Source organism: Arvicanthis niloticus, chromosome 18, assembly GCF_011762505.2.
Source record: "Arvicanthis niloticus isolate mArvNil1 chromosome 18, mArvNil1.pat.X, whole genome shotgun sequence".
NCBI classification, from domain to species: Eukaryota; Metazoa; Chordata; class Mammalia; order Rodentia; family Muridae; genus Arvicanthis; species Arvicanthis niloticus.
In genome coordinates, this window is record NC_047675.1 from 6,634,025 (window position 1) to 6,648,641 (window position 14,617).

General features: G+C 43.8%; 1 protein-coding gene across 7 annotated transcripts in view; it reads left to right on the plus strand.

Moving 5' to 3' along the window:
• Slc10a7 (solute carrier family 10 member 7) overlaps positions 1-14,617 on the plus strand; it is a 210,231-nt gene that overhangs the window by 134,993 nt on the left and 60,621 nt on the right. For all 7 annotated transcript variants that reach the window (XR_013104775.1, XM_076915437.1, XM_076915438.1 and 4 more), the window contains one exon: positions 8,499-8,534. Coding sequence is in view for 6 of the 7 variants with exons in the window: in XM_076915437.1 (XP_076771552.1) it covers positions 8,499-8,534 (36 nt within the window). In the remaining variant the exon portion in view is untranslated. The remainder of the gene's footprint in view (positions 1-8,498; positions 8,535-14,617) is intronic.

Below are 14,617 nucleotides of genomic sequence, written 5' to 3' on the forward strand. Positions count from 1 at the left end.
AGTTCTCATAGCCAGAGGGAATGACTAATTATTCAGCTTAAAAATAAAAAGAGAGTCCAGTATGGTGGCCATATATCTGTAATTCCAGCACTTAGGAGGAGGTGGGCACATGACAATCAGGTCAACAATTCAATGCCAGCCTTGGCTACATAGCAAGTTTGATCCCATATACAAACAAAACCAAAAAAAAGACAACTCATACGTGTCTTTTCTTTTTGTGTTTATTCTTTGTCCACTCTGCAAGTCTGAATATTAGGACCCTAAATTCAGTTTGTTCCGATCAGCATTTTTATTTCCTCCCCCACTGGCCCTTCCTCTCCACATCATCTTTAGGAAGGAGAGCCATCTTTGGGTCATAAATGCTGAACCCAACATGAGAAAAGGAAAGTTGTCCCAAGATGAGTAGGCTGTGTCTGCTGCCTTGGACAGATGACCTGACCAAGTCTGAGAAAAGTCAGTCGTGATCGCAGACTCACCATCTCTGACAGAGCCTAGGGAATCAGCAGCTAGAGTTGTATAGATGTCATTGTGCACACCAGGAGCAGTCATATGCCCCACTTACAAGTCATTTACTGTCCATCTGGGGGAAGTTAACAATCACATGGTGGCTGATAAGGACCTACAGAGAAATGTGTCGAGGTGTTCTAGGGGTGTGAATGGGTCCACTGAGCAGGTTATCAGAGAGTAGTCTGTTGCTCTTCTCTCTTTGTGAAATAGAGTTGTTAGTTCAAAGTAACAGTAAGGCACAAGGATCCGCCAGCCAGGACACCTGTGGCCATTCCTGTTTGTTAACCTCTTGTCCCTGGCTGCTTTCTAGGTGCAGCAGTCAAGTGGAGAGATTCCAACAGGGAAGCATCAGATACAACACAGCTTCCTCTCTATGTCCTAAATCCGCTGACTGAATATCACCACACCTACAGATTACCCAGGGAGCTTGCCAAAAGGAAAATTAGGAAATAATAGATCTGGGGCACAGCCCACTGCTACTGGTTCTGAGACCATATTCCAGTCTATTGAGGATCTAGATTTTAAAAGGACACTTAGCAGATTACGCCATTTGAAAAGCAAATGAAGAAATTGTGAGTTGGGCATCAGTTCCATTGGTCAGAACCTTACTTTAAGTGACAGTGCACGAGGATCAGTGTGACCTTCAAGGAACGTTGTCATTACAAAGTGCTTATCTGGTTATCCTTTTCTTCTCTGAGCTATTGGCCCTGTGATTATATTTGAAGAGCATAATAGTGAGCTTGGTAATGTGTGTTTAATTGACCCAGTGTTGACTAAGTTGCTGGGCACTTCCTCTGTTGGAAGACAGCGCTGTTTTGTGGCTTAATATATTTTTGGAGCAGAGACACTGCCCACCCCCACATTTTTCAGATCTTTTCAAGGCTACTTAAATAGAATCTCCCCAGGAGAAAGGACTGGTCTGCCTTGTACCCATTATAACAGAGCCAGGTTCCCTAGCTGAAGCACTATTCTCTCCTATACCGAACCCCTCAGCCTGGGCTATCTGCATCACCCACTGGACTTGCAGATGAGAATGGCCCGAGCATTTGTCAGCTGCTCACTCTGCTGAGTGACCAGAGCCATTGCCTCTAGCCCAGGAGTCTTGGCTCCTAAAGAGTTGTCTTGTCCCTTCCTCCCTCTCTCCCTCTGCCCCCTTCTCCCCTTCCTTTCCTGGTCCCTTCCTGTTTATCTCAATGGCCATTTCAATGTGGCGGGCTCCTCTTGAGCCTCCTCTTAGCTTCAACCTGTATTCCGTTGTGTCTTTCACTTCGCCTCTCCTCTGTATAAAGACCCAACCAACCGTGTGCTGAGGACTCAGTCAGTTGTGTTCACTGACTGGATGCACCGTTCAGGCCCACACAGCCACCTGCTGCATCCCCACTGGAGGCCTCACAGATTACTCACACTTGTCTTCCCCAAGGAAAATAAGCCTATTCTTCTCTGTGGCCATCTTGGCTCTGTGGGCTTCTGATTGGTCAAGAACCTACCTTCTAGCTCAGAAAACTAAGAAACTACCCTTCCTTCCTTCTTGTCACTAACAGCACTTCTAGCCACATGCAGCTAATTGATCCATTCATCCATCTTCAAGGACCTCTCCCATCTTCTGTCTCTATCTCTAAAATCCCATCCCCTTAACTCACAACAGCTTCTGCCTAGAGTATAGAGGCACAGGCCTCAAGGCTGGGTTCCTCCCTTCTATCTTCTGCTTTCTTCTCTTCTAAGCTGTCAGCTGCCACCACAGATCCCTGTCCCACGCTTATGGACTTTGCAGACTCTTGCCATGATCGCCTATCTCTGATGTGAAGCCCAAACACCACGATGGATTGAGGAAACCATTCTGTGTCTTTGGGTTTTCATCCCTCCCAACTGCATTGCCATGGTGCAGTTTGAGTTTCAGCAGGTTCTCTGCTCCTCCTCCCTCTTTTGCCTCCTCGCTCCCCACGAGTCCTCTCAGGGCTCTCTGAGACTCTGGTTTTGTGTGCGCCTCACATTATGATAGTTGCTTGTCTCTCCTTGGTCTCTGAAGGCTCAGAAGGTATGGATGTGTTTGTGTCATTTGCCACCATATACCTCAGCATCTAACAGAGCTAGTGCATCTCTTGGGCTGTGTGATAACCATAGTCATTGTTGTTTGATTAGGTGGCTTGTTGATTTGGGGGGTTTGGGGGTGGGGATAGAGTCTCATTTAGCCCAGGCTAGCCTCAGTATCTGAGTGCTGTGCTTACAGACACACACTTCCACAGAAGGCTATTTTGTCCTTAGAGAACCTCATTGAACTAATTTGTTGTCGATATTTGTGGTGTCATACACATTGTTGACTACATATCCTGCCTGTTTTGTTTAAATTTAGATATCCTCAGAACTGCCCATACCACCCATTTAGAACTTCGTGCTTTGAGTTTGTTAACCAGAACCACTAGTTACATACTGGCTTGCCACAACCTTGTTCTAGACAGATGAACTTTCCACAGCTTCTGAACATATCTTCGACTGTTAGCCACAAGGCAAAAGACAGAGAGCTGGAGGAATCATAGTTGTTGTTAACTTTTACACGCATATCTGTTCAAGGCTCTAAGGAAAGGTATTGTAAAAGTTTAATTTTCAAAAAGCTGACAGCATGATTTTCTCACACGTGTGGAATAAGTAGGCTGGACTTTGGCTCACATGGAGAAGAAGGCATTACCAGATGGTAAATGGCTTCTGAGGCAATCGTGGACACTTATATTGGCAACCAGAAAAACATACTGAATGCATTTCTATTATAGACAGAACTGATTACAATAACCTTTAGGCCCTTTTTTCCCTACAAGACAAATCATTTACAATACATGTGTTACATAGTAAGGCCACTAACTGATAGAAATAGGAGTCAAGGAAGGTATGTATGTTCAGGTAGTGAGATGTTTCTCTTTAAGTGGGTCTGATTTCGTGCATGTTGGTGAGACTACATTTAGAAGAAAGCTCAAACTGGCCTAGGAGGAAGGACTTTGAAACCAGAGAAGACTTAACACTAAGAGCAGTGTTGCTTCTAACACATCACCAGAGGGAAGAGCTAAAGAGGCCAGGATGCTAATAACCACGCAAGTCAGCTAACAGCACCTCCACCCCCAAGGAAGGAAGGTGGGCCTTCCCCTAAATTTCTGCAAGGGAAGGCAGACAACAATGGTAGTGTTCTGAGGTTAGTTTAAGAAAGTGTTTAGCCAGGCCACTGATTGGAGAGAGCAAGTGTTATATCTGGGTTGTACCTTGGCCAAGACATGGCCACTCGGCTCACATGGCTTGTAAGGAGGTTGGCAGGTGAGGACTAGGCCTAGAGGTCCCAGGATCCTTTGCACAGTTGACCTTCTGTCTTTTTTCTTTTTCTTTTCTTTTCTTTTCTTTTTTTTTTTTTTTCATCAAGTTAAACAGAACCCTGGGGACTGGCCTCAGACATCAGTAACTGAGATCACTATGGCTTTTACAGCAAAATCTCTTCGTAAGTTTTTCTATTAAAAGTATGATAAGACATTCATTTCAGTTTTGGCTTCTGTGAGTCCCATTGGTGAGAGAGACACGCTATAGTTCTGCCTGGATTTCCTGGTTTATTTGTGTATGTCTGAATGTCAGCATCAGCCCTGGCCCTTCCCGCTGCTGTCATTAGACTATGTTTACACAGTTACTCACAACAGTAGCCAAATGGATTTGGGGGAGTTTTTCAGGAGACAGTGGAAGCCATCACTTTATGGCTTGAGCCCTTAGGTGTTGCAGGCAGAAGGCTTTGCTATGACCCTGACCCTTAGAAAGGGTCAGTGCCTTTTGCCAGAAGTGCACAGCTTTCCACTGAGAGGAGTCACTTAGGGAAGAGAAAAGAGAAAAAAAATTAAGACTTTTGTAAGCCCTATCTACTTGACTTTCTAGCCTTCATTGCTTATTGATGGCACTATTTAAATTCTGAGTACCCCTCTACTTTTAATACTGATGTTTACAAAACCTGAGCTTTAAAGGGCTCACCGTACACTTCATTTCATGTCATTAACAGACACACTGGTTATAAGATCCTCTCGGATTTAACTCTTAAAATAGAACTCCAAAGAAATGGCTTAATATTTATTACAAAGATTTTAATTTTTAATTTAATTTATATATAATTTAGGGTGTAGGGGTCTACCACAGAGAACACGTGGAGGTCAGAGGACAGTGTACAAAGAGTCTGTTGTCCCTTCCACCTTTCCGTGGGGTTCTGGCCGTTGAACTCCAGTTAGGAGGCCTGCATAATCAAATGCAAACACCTTTACCATGAGCCGTCATGTTCACACTTGAAAGATTGTGTGATCATCATTCAAAAGTACGGGCTCCAAAGTTAAGGAGAGAGAAGTCCCCCAATTCAATACTGTGTTTGAGGTTCACCTCCTTACCTCGTACTTAAGGATGTCTATAGTACAGAGTTCATATGGTGGGTGTGAGGAGTTCATTAAATAATAGACTTAAAGCCCTTAGCACAAGCTCTGACACGAGTACTTCGTAATACGGCTGTTATATGTTTAGTAACAAATAGGATGACTTCACCCAAACTTAATAGTCCTCATAACAACTGATGACAATGGAGACTCGGTTCCTAATACAACTGAAAAAGAGGTTGCAGCATTATCTAGTAACCTAGTTGTAGTTAATGAACTTGAACAACCCCCACTGAAAAATAACGAGGAATAGTCAAGCCAGAATATCCTATCCACCAGCAAATTTTAACACCATAGAACAAAATGTTGTTAGTCCTTTGTAGAAAGCTAAGAGATTGTGCTATTGGCTACTGCATATTTGAAGTGTCTGCACAGAGAAAACTGCAGATTCCTGTGCTGTGCTTTCAGAATGACCATCTTTGGGTGTCACAGATCACCCCAGGTCAAAGGCAGCCGCCACATGTGTACTAATGCTGGTGGTTGAGAGCTGCCTTCCAGTGACGAGTGATTTTAGAATTGGATGAGGCTGGCTCATATCCAGCCTCTGCCATCTTTGTTGTGTGACCTTGGTGTTGGGTTGCTTGGCTTTTCAAATCCTTCTTTCCTCAGGCAGGAAAGAGAGCTCCAGTGTAACTTAGCCCCTTAGTCAGGGAGGGTCACAGTTTAAAACCCATGAATGTGCCAGAGCAAAATAGCATTAGTAGTCCTTCTGGTCTTACTGATCCTGCTGGCTTCTGGTTATTATAAAGAAAAATGAAGTGGGCATCAGGAAGAAGAAGGAGCCCAGGCACTGCGTGATAGCCAGTGTGCATCACCTCCAGTGCAAGACAGACGTCACCAGAGTGAGAGGGCTCAACCTTCCTCCTAGGTCAGAGTTCTTATCCTGTCGAGATAGCATGCTGGTTTCTCAGAAGTGCTGCTAGTGCTGACGACGAGACATAATTAGCATACTATAAGTTTCTGTTTTGTTTGTGTTTAGGTGAATTAATGGTCACGGGTAAAAATTCATTAGGTTAAAAGCCAACTCAAATGCATATTCCATGTACCAAACACTTAACTATTAACTCCTCATACCTGGGTAGCCTGCCGTTGCTGATAAGATGGAGCCCAGGCCTCTGAGGCCTTGGGTGAACCGGTCTCTGTCTGCTCAACTTCACACATTTCTGTACATTTCTGTTCAACCTGTCCTAGGGTTTCATCACTGTGAAGAGACACCGTGACCAAGGCAACTCTTATACATAAAACATTTCACTGGGGCTGGCTTGCAGTTTCAGAGGTTTATTTCATTATTATCATGGAGGGGAGCATGGCAGCATGCAGGCAGACATGGTGCTGGAGGAGCAGAGAGTTCTCCATCTGGATCCTGAGGCAGGGAGGAGGAGACTGCCTTCCACACTGGGCAGAGCTTGAGATCTGAGACCTCAAAGCCCTGAAGTGACACACTTCCTAATAGTGCCACTCCCTATGGGCCAACCATTCAGATGCATGAATATATGGGGGCCGAATCTTTTCAAACCACTACAACCTCTTAGGCTTTAGGGTGCCTCTATCTTCCTGGGGCTATCCCTTTCTTCTGCCAGATCACTTTCTGTTAATTTCCCAGCCTCAGCTTCTCTTCCATCATAAAATGTCTCAAAGGTAAATGACATCAGAATATCTAGCCTTACAGCTCATTCTGTGCTGAACCTAGACCAGCATACCCTACTGGTCTATGAGCTGTTGAAACATAGGCGCTATGTTGGACTCACCCTGAATCTGACATGAAGGAGCATGGTGGCATTTAACTGGATGTTTGATAAATGTTTCTAAAATGACATGAAGTTGAGTGGTCGGCTGCTAGATATTTTTCACTTCTACTTTGCTTTATATGGCTTGGAATTCCACCCAAACTCTAAGTATATTCCAAATCACTATAGGACAGAAGTAGCCGTTCAGTCTGCTGAGGTAGCTTAGCAGGTAGAGGCGCTTACTGCCAAAGCTTTACAGCTGAATTTGATCCTCAGGCCTCCGTGGTAGGAGAATGAACCTCCCTAAGTTGTCTTCTCATCTCCACATAGGCCTTCAGTAGATGTATATGCACACACAAAATAAATGTAATTTTAAGAATAAAGTGTAGCAACCCTTTTCTCTATTATTGTTATTGGGGATCCCTTAGTCTTTCTAAGTGAAAATTGTTTTGGCTTTGGACAGATGTGCTAGTGAGAACTTGCTTCATAGAAACCCATGGAATTGATAAGCCACAGTACATGCTGTAACGATGAGATTTTAAAAGTATGACCCTTAGTTGAAACTGCTCTGCTTCCTCTTGCCGTTTGCTTGAGCTTGCATAATTAACTATATTCATTCTATCATTCAATAATAAAACAAATCTGTATAGGGATATTCACATGAGAATAAACTTTAAAAAGGTATTACAATCATTGTTCTTGAGTTATGTTTCTTATGCAGTCACTGCAAAGACTGAGGATGTCCATCAGTGAAAAGGACAGCCCTGAGTCTCCCTCTGTCTGTCTGTCCATCTCAACTTCTCTCTCTCTCTCTCTCTCTCTCTCTCTCTCTCTCTCTCTCTCTCTCTCTCCCCTTCTCTCTCTCTCTCCCTCTTTTTCTATCTTCTGTCTCTGTCCCTTGCTCTCTCACTCTGTCTCTCCCCTTTTTCTGTCTGTTTCTTTCTCTCTGTGTGTGTCTCTGTCCCTCTCTCTCTTGCTCTCTCTCTCACACACACATTCAGACTCTAAAATTTCAAGCTCTCAAGTAGAGTGCATTAATAAAAATATAAAATGCTTTTTCTTGTGTAAATCACAACGAAGCTCTGAGACATAAAGGAAGAACTAGGAGAGAGGCACCATCATCTGGTGTTCTCAAGTGAACCCTGTCATGTTAACTCCCAACTCAAACATACTTTTAAAGAAGCTAAAAGCTTGTATCCTGCCTCATTGACAACAGCCTCAAACTGTTCCCTGTCATCGAGAAAACAAATCTTTTGCTCGTTTCTGCCTGGGGGAGGCAGAGGGACTGAGGTGGTCCTGTGTGGCTGAATTAGATGAAAGACTTTCTTTCCAGCACGGAGACACAGAGTCTAATCAAGTGAAATGAGTTTTGAGATCGCAGTTCATTTCCTCAGGGAGATCAGTTCACATTACAGAATCACGACATCTCATTCATCACAGCCGACGTGGTCTTTGCTCAGGAGAGGACCCCAACTGGGACCAAACCACCTGTCTTCTCTCAAAGAGGGGCACTTTACCCAAGCTAGACTGGAAGCCTCGAACGAGAAGCCTCGCCATCCGCCAGCTTCCGCCACGTGGGACATTTCCACGGGGAAGGAAATTTAGGTTTAGACAGGGGAAGTTAAGTTTAAGGAGTGTTGGGTGGTTGTAGTTTTAATGTTGCCTTATATAAATGATCGTTAAGGGGACATTAATGTGATGTAGGAGAGCCATCTTTCCCTCCTTGTTTTGTTAAGCAGGACTGAGATAACTAGCATCACCATCAAAACTGGTGAAGAATTCTTTCTTGGCCAACAGATGATCATCACCCCTCTCTTGTCTCTTCTAGGGCATTGTTGTGACTCCAGTGCTCCTGCTGCTTTTCGTGAGTATTTGGGTATTGCCTTTCTTACCTTTTATTGGTATATTGTATTAAACACCATCCATTGGCTGTAGATGTGACTCAGTGGCAGATGCTTTCCCAGCCCAAAGCCCTGCATTTGCACCCCAGCACCATGACTCCCCAAAGCCTTCTCAAGCCTCCAAGGTCAGTCGTTACAATAACACTGAAATCTGGATACTTTATGCAACCTGGTATCATAGTCTGAGATCCCCTCCCAGCAGAGCTCAGAGTGTTAACCCTGAGACACAGAAAAACCGTGCAGCATCTGGTCCTAGTGATTAGACCACCAACTCCTCGATAAATCATTAAATTATCATAAACTAGTGACCTTATGGCATGGATTACACATGTACTAGTCATCTTTTTTTTTTTTTCTCTTAGTAAATCCAAGTAAATTAATAGTGACTAGCGTTGGATGCCTTTTTGAGAAAAAGAACCTTGTACTAGGAGATCTGGGACAGCTGAGATACCAAAGGAGGTACTCACTGCAACTTGCTCCCTGATCTTGGGAATACCACCACAGCGTTTCTATTGTAATATTGAAAACAACACCCAATGCAGTCCATCTCCCAAGAACAGTAACACGTGCCGTAAGGGGGGGAAAAGCCAAAACTACAAGTAGATTCAGGTCACTGAGTAACTCAACCCAAGTTGTTTTGAAAACAAGAAATACTAATTAACTGTCTTATTTCCTTTGGCACTAAGCATATGAGAAATTAGATGAAAGATTATAATAGAAATTAATGTTATCTCATGCTGAGCAAAGCATATGTAATCATAAATGATACCTAAAATATTTTATGAACTGTTCTTCCACACACACATATCTTCCAAATGTAAATCACTCCACTTATCATGGAAATGGAGTGGGGCTGTGTGTCTGGGAATGAAGTGAGGCCACTTGACTAGCACGATTTGTCAGTGAATTAAAACTATGGGGAAATTTATTTAATTATAGTCTAATTACCCAAGTTGGAATTCAATTAGAGTAATAGAGTGAGGGACTTCATTTCTTACCAGCTGTGTAGGAAGGAGAAGGGGCCAGATATACTATCAAACAGTTGGATTCTGCATCTTTCATGAAAGCCATTACCTTCAGGTAATAAGCCACAGCCTCACCTTGCCTTCTGAAATGCCGACTCTGATCTGCCAAGGGCAGAAGAGTCATCAGAAGAGTCATCCCTCAGCAGAGCAAACTCATGCATTTGGGCTCCCGCAATTTGCAGTGTGCACCGAGTCCAAGTATTTTCATTCCTTCAGAAGAAGTGACTTGCTGTGTGTGTGCCTGCCTGCACATTAGATGTGAGGAGCTAGAATTATCCATTAGTGGTTTTGACCAAGATTCAGCATCCCAAGAGAAACTTAGCAGAAGCAGCCCTCTACGGGTACAAAATGCAGGCGAATCTTAGAGTCACAAGGCAGGGAGAGAGGCCAGCACCTAGCACATGCACAGCAATAGGCTGCGTAGCCTTGGTCCTGTGTACTACAAAATATGGATACTTGTTCATTGACTTAGTTAAGAAGAACTATGGGGGTGGGAACCTTGGTGGTAAGGCACTTGCCATGGCGACCTCAGCTTGAGCCCGAGGAACCATGTAAAATGCCAGGTGTGAAGGCACAAGCTTGTAATCCTGATATCAGGAAGGGAAATCCCAGGGCTGACTGGCTGTCCAACCTGGCCAAAGTGGGAGCTTCAGGATAATAAAAGCAAAACAAGGTGGAGAACAAACAGAAAAGACCTTTGGTCTTACAGCGCATGCGTGTACACACACACACACACACACACACACACACACACACACACAGCATGGGGACAGTTTCAGCCACAACTAAGTGGCTGAGATCTGAAATGTGTGGTACCCTATTCTGATTAAAGACCCAAAGGAAAACCTCGAACTCACCCTTCTTTCCATCCACATGTCATAACTAGGCATTTTCTCATCAGATGACTCTTTCAGCATCACAGTAGTGCAAGCTGCCAGGCGGTGGTGGGGCACGCCTTTAATCCCAGCACTGGGGAGGCAGAGGCAGGCAGATTTCTGAGTTCGAGCCCAGCCTGGTCTACAGAGTGAGTTCCAGGACAGCCAGGGCTACACAGAGAAACTGTCTCGAAAACAAACAAACAAACAAAACAGTAGTGCAAGCTTTCCACCACTCACAACTGTGAGCTGTGAACTTCAGTTGGTCTAACAGCTTAAAGTAGTGAGACTCTAAGTCTAGTGAAAGGTACTCTGACAGCTGAGAAGCCTGAGGCTTCCCTTCCAAGCAATGGGTTCTCCCCATTGCCTCAATGGTATAATCCCATGTCAGTAGCTACTTCTGTGTTACTTGACTTTTAGTTCATGTTCATGGTGTCCGTGTGTCCGTGTGTCCGTGTGTGTATGTGTGTGTGTGTGTGTGTGTGTGCTGTTGTAAGTTTTGCAATGAGAATTTGTAAAATACTTGGGTTCTAGGACTTATTTACTAAGCTGGACAAGTAATTGAGATACTTAAAATATAAACACATCCCACAAAAGCCACATATTCTTTTTCTACACCACTAATCTGGGCTGTCATTGTTATGTTAAAGTCCTAGCTTCCTGCACATGCCAAAGTGGCCTTATTTGAAAACAGTCATTGCAAATGTAATTAGTTCAGATAAGGTCATACTGGAAGGGGTGGGGTCCTGAATCCAATGTGTTTAGTGTCTCCATAAAACAAAGAGACAGAGACACACAGGTGAACCCCATGAGACAATGGAGGCAGAGATTAGACTGTAGCATCTACCAGCCAAGGAATACCAAGGACTGCTAGCAGTCTTCAGGATCTAGAAGACAGGATAGAGGATGTCTGTAGACACATTTCTGAGGAAACATGGCTGCACTTGGTTTCAGACTCACAGCATCCAGACTTTGAAGTGGTGTTTCCACTGGTTTAAGCTTGCCCAGCTTGTGGACTGTTATAGAGCCCAACAAACTAAAATGAGCCCTGGAAATTACCTTAGCATATTTTAAAGATGGAAATTGGGTGTTCTTCCAACACAGTTACTAGGGAGTGTGGAGTCTCAGATTTCTGTACTGCTAACCTCTCAGAATTTTCCCTTCACAGTCTTGCTCCAGCTGAAGCCTGTCCTCTGATTCGTATTTCAGTGTCACACCTTTCCTGTCACAGAGCCTAGCAGCAGAGTCAAGCATTGTCCTTCAGCCTATCCCTTCTGCCCTGTCACTTCCCTTGTCCTCCGCTCTGGGACTCCTCACTGATGTTTTCAGACTTCATCTGGTTGAAATTCCAGCCCCCAAGTCCAACATGTTTGCCTTCCCTGCACCTCAGCAACTACCCCAGTAAGACAGATCTTTCATAATCAAGTTTTCCAACCTTCTGTGTGACCAGAAGTGTTCCCTACATGCATGGTATATGCCCGACTCCAAAATCCTCACTCACTGAAATGCCTAGGTTTTTTTTTTTAGCTGGTCATTTTTCAGTGTCTTTCTGTGCCCACCCTGTCTTTATCCCTGTACACTCATGTCCCATCTCCTTTAGCCCGTGCTCTCTGGCTATGATTCCTTCATTACAGGACACATCACAGTTTTCTTTGACCTCCTTAGTGCTGTGTGTTCGCCCACATATCACCAGTGTGGTAGGACCACTCTAGGCTTATCCCCGACTAGCTTACAAATAAATAAGACTCTGACTGCTTATTTTATTTGGTTTTGACAATTCCTGGGGGTAACCCCTAATCTTCTAACTTCTGGCTTGTCCACCTCCCCAATGGTGTACCCCAGATACTTGCTGTTTCTCCTGGCCACGTGCTCATGGTCCATCTCACCTCATGGCAGCTTCCTCTTGTTTCTCCTTTTCTTCCTCCTTCTGGTCTCTCCTCATTCCTCTCTCTTCTCCACCCCTAACCAGGTCACTCCAAACCCACCTACCTCTAATCCCTCCAGGAATTGGCTATAGCCAATTTTATTTATCCCGTAGTTTTAAATCAAGGAACAAGATCTTACACAACAAAAGCCTGTAAGCTTGAGAATTCAGTCCTAGGTCTAGACCTTCCGGTACAGGATTTAGCATTACAATACATAGCTACAAACCAAACCTCACACCCCAGTCCTACAGACTGTCCAGCTCTGCCCCTTTTTGCCCCTATACCTGACCTGAGCATGCTGAGCCATCTTCAGTATGATAACTGCTCCTACATGAAGTCATGACACCGCCGTCAGCATGACCGTCCTCTGATCTCCCCTGCCACAGTCCTCTTCCAGTCTCATATTTTCTTCTTAGCCTCTCATACCTTTAATGCCTCTCTTCATATCAGCTAATGCAGAAAGGAAATCAGATGAGAAACAGGAAGTTTACCAGACCCCACGTGCCCGCCGCATCTGTCATCAGAGTCCTTTTATTTCTGCTGCTCTTGTGGAGGAACTGACTTTGCTCCCACTAAGCCAGTCCTCCCATTGTCTACTTAATGGCATAGTTCATGCACATTCCCCTCTTATATATTAGCAAATTTTCTCTTATATAGTTTCTAATATTCTATAGTATATATAGGTGTTAAAATTAAACTCCACCTTGTCCCACTTGCACTCCATCTTGTATTTACCTAATAAAACAATATTTAAATCTACTCATTGCCTATTCAGTAATGCAAATTGAATTCTTAAGTCTTCCTTCATGGATAGAGCAGCAAGCAGAACAGAGGCATCGTTATTATCACAGTGGTTATGTCATAGTGGAAAGAAACAACTAAGGAAAAATGCAGGCTATTGATGTGAGTGAGTGTGACAGAGGAGAGAAAACAAAGGGACTGAGAACTAGCAGAGAGGAGTGGATGCCACCAGTACAGCCAAACCCGAATCATGTAAAACCAAAGACATGGAGGTTCAACTTGAAAGAAACAGGAAATAATTATATGAATTTTGGTAAATGTTCTGACATTTGTTAGTTTGGTTTTCCTTTCCATTTTTTCTAGACAGGGTCTCCTTGTGTAGCCCAGACAGGCCTTGAACTCTTACCCCTCCTGCCTCAGTCCCCTGAGTGTTTCAGGTAGTAACCACCACAATCAGCCTGCTGATTCTGCACAGAGGGTTGAGAATTTCTGGGTTATGAAAGTATGATGGTGGACACTGGATTATAAAAGTATGATGGTGGACACTGGGTTATGAAAGTATGATGGTGGACACTGGATTATAAAAGTATGATGGTGGACACTGGATTATAAAAGTATGATGGTGGACACTGGGTTATGAAAGTATGATGGTGGACACTGGATTATAAAAGTGTGATGGTGGACACTGGGTTATGAAAGTATGATGGTGGACACTGAATTATAAAAGTATGATGGTGGACACTGGATTATAAAAGTGTGATGGTGGACACTGGGTTATGAAAGTATGATGGTGGACACTGGATTATAAAAGTGTGATGGTGGACACTGGGTTATGAAAGTATGATGGTGGACACTGAATTATAAAAGTATGATGGTGGACACTGGATTATAAAAGTATGATGGTGGACACTGGGTTATGAAAGTATGATGGTGGACACTGGATCATAAAAGTGTGATGGTGGACACTGGGTTATGAAAGTGTGATGGTGGACACTGGATTATAAAAGTATGATGGTGGACACTGGGTTATAAAAGTATGATGGTGGACACTGGATTATAAAAGTATGATGGTGGACACTGGGTTATGAAAGTATGATGGTGGACACTGGATTATAAAAGTGTGATGGTGGACACTGGGTTATGAAAGTATGATGGTGGACACTGGATTATAAAAGTGTGATGGTGGACACTGGGTTATGAAAGTGTGATGGTGGACACTGAATTATAAAAGTGTGATGGTGGACACTGGATTATAAAAGTGTGATGGTGGACACTGGATGGCCGCTGTAAAGCTACTGAGTTTCACAGCAAGATGGACTATTAGTTTAAACCAAAGAAGTTGAGAGTCTGGTGGGAAGTAGTTGAAAATGAATAGAGGGACAGTAGTTCTAAAACTTGATCACAAATAACTGAAAGGGATGGAAGGGTCAGAGGGAACACCATGCCCAGGCCTCTGCTGGAGTTACTATTGAGCTGCCTT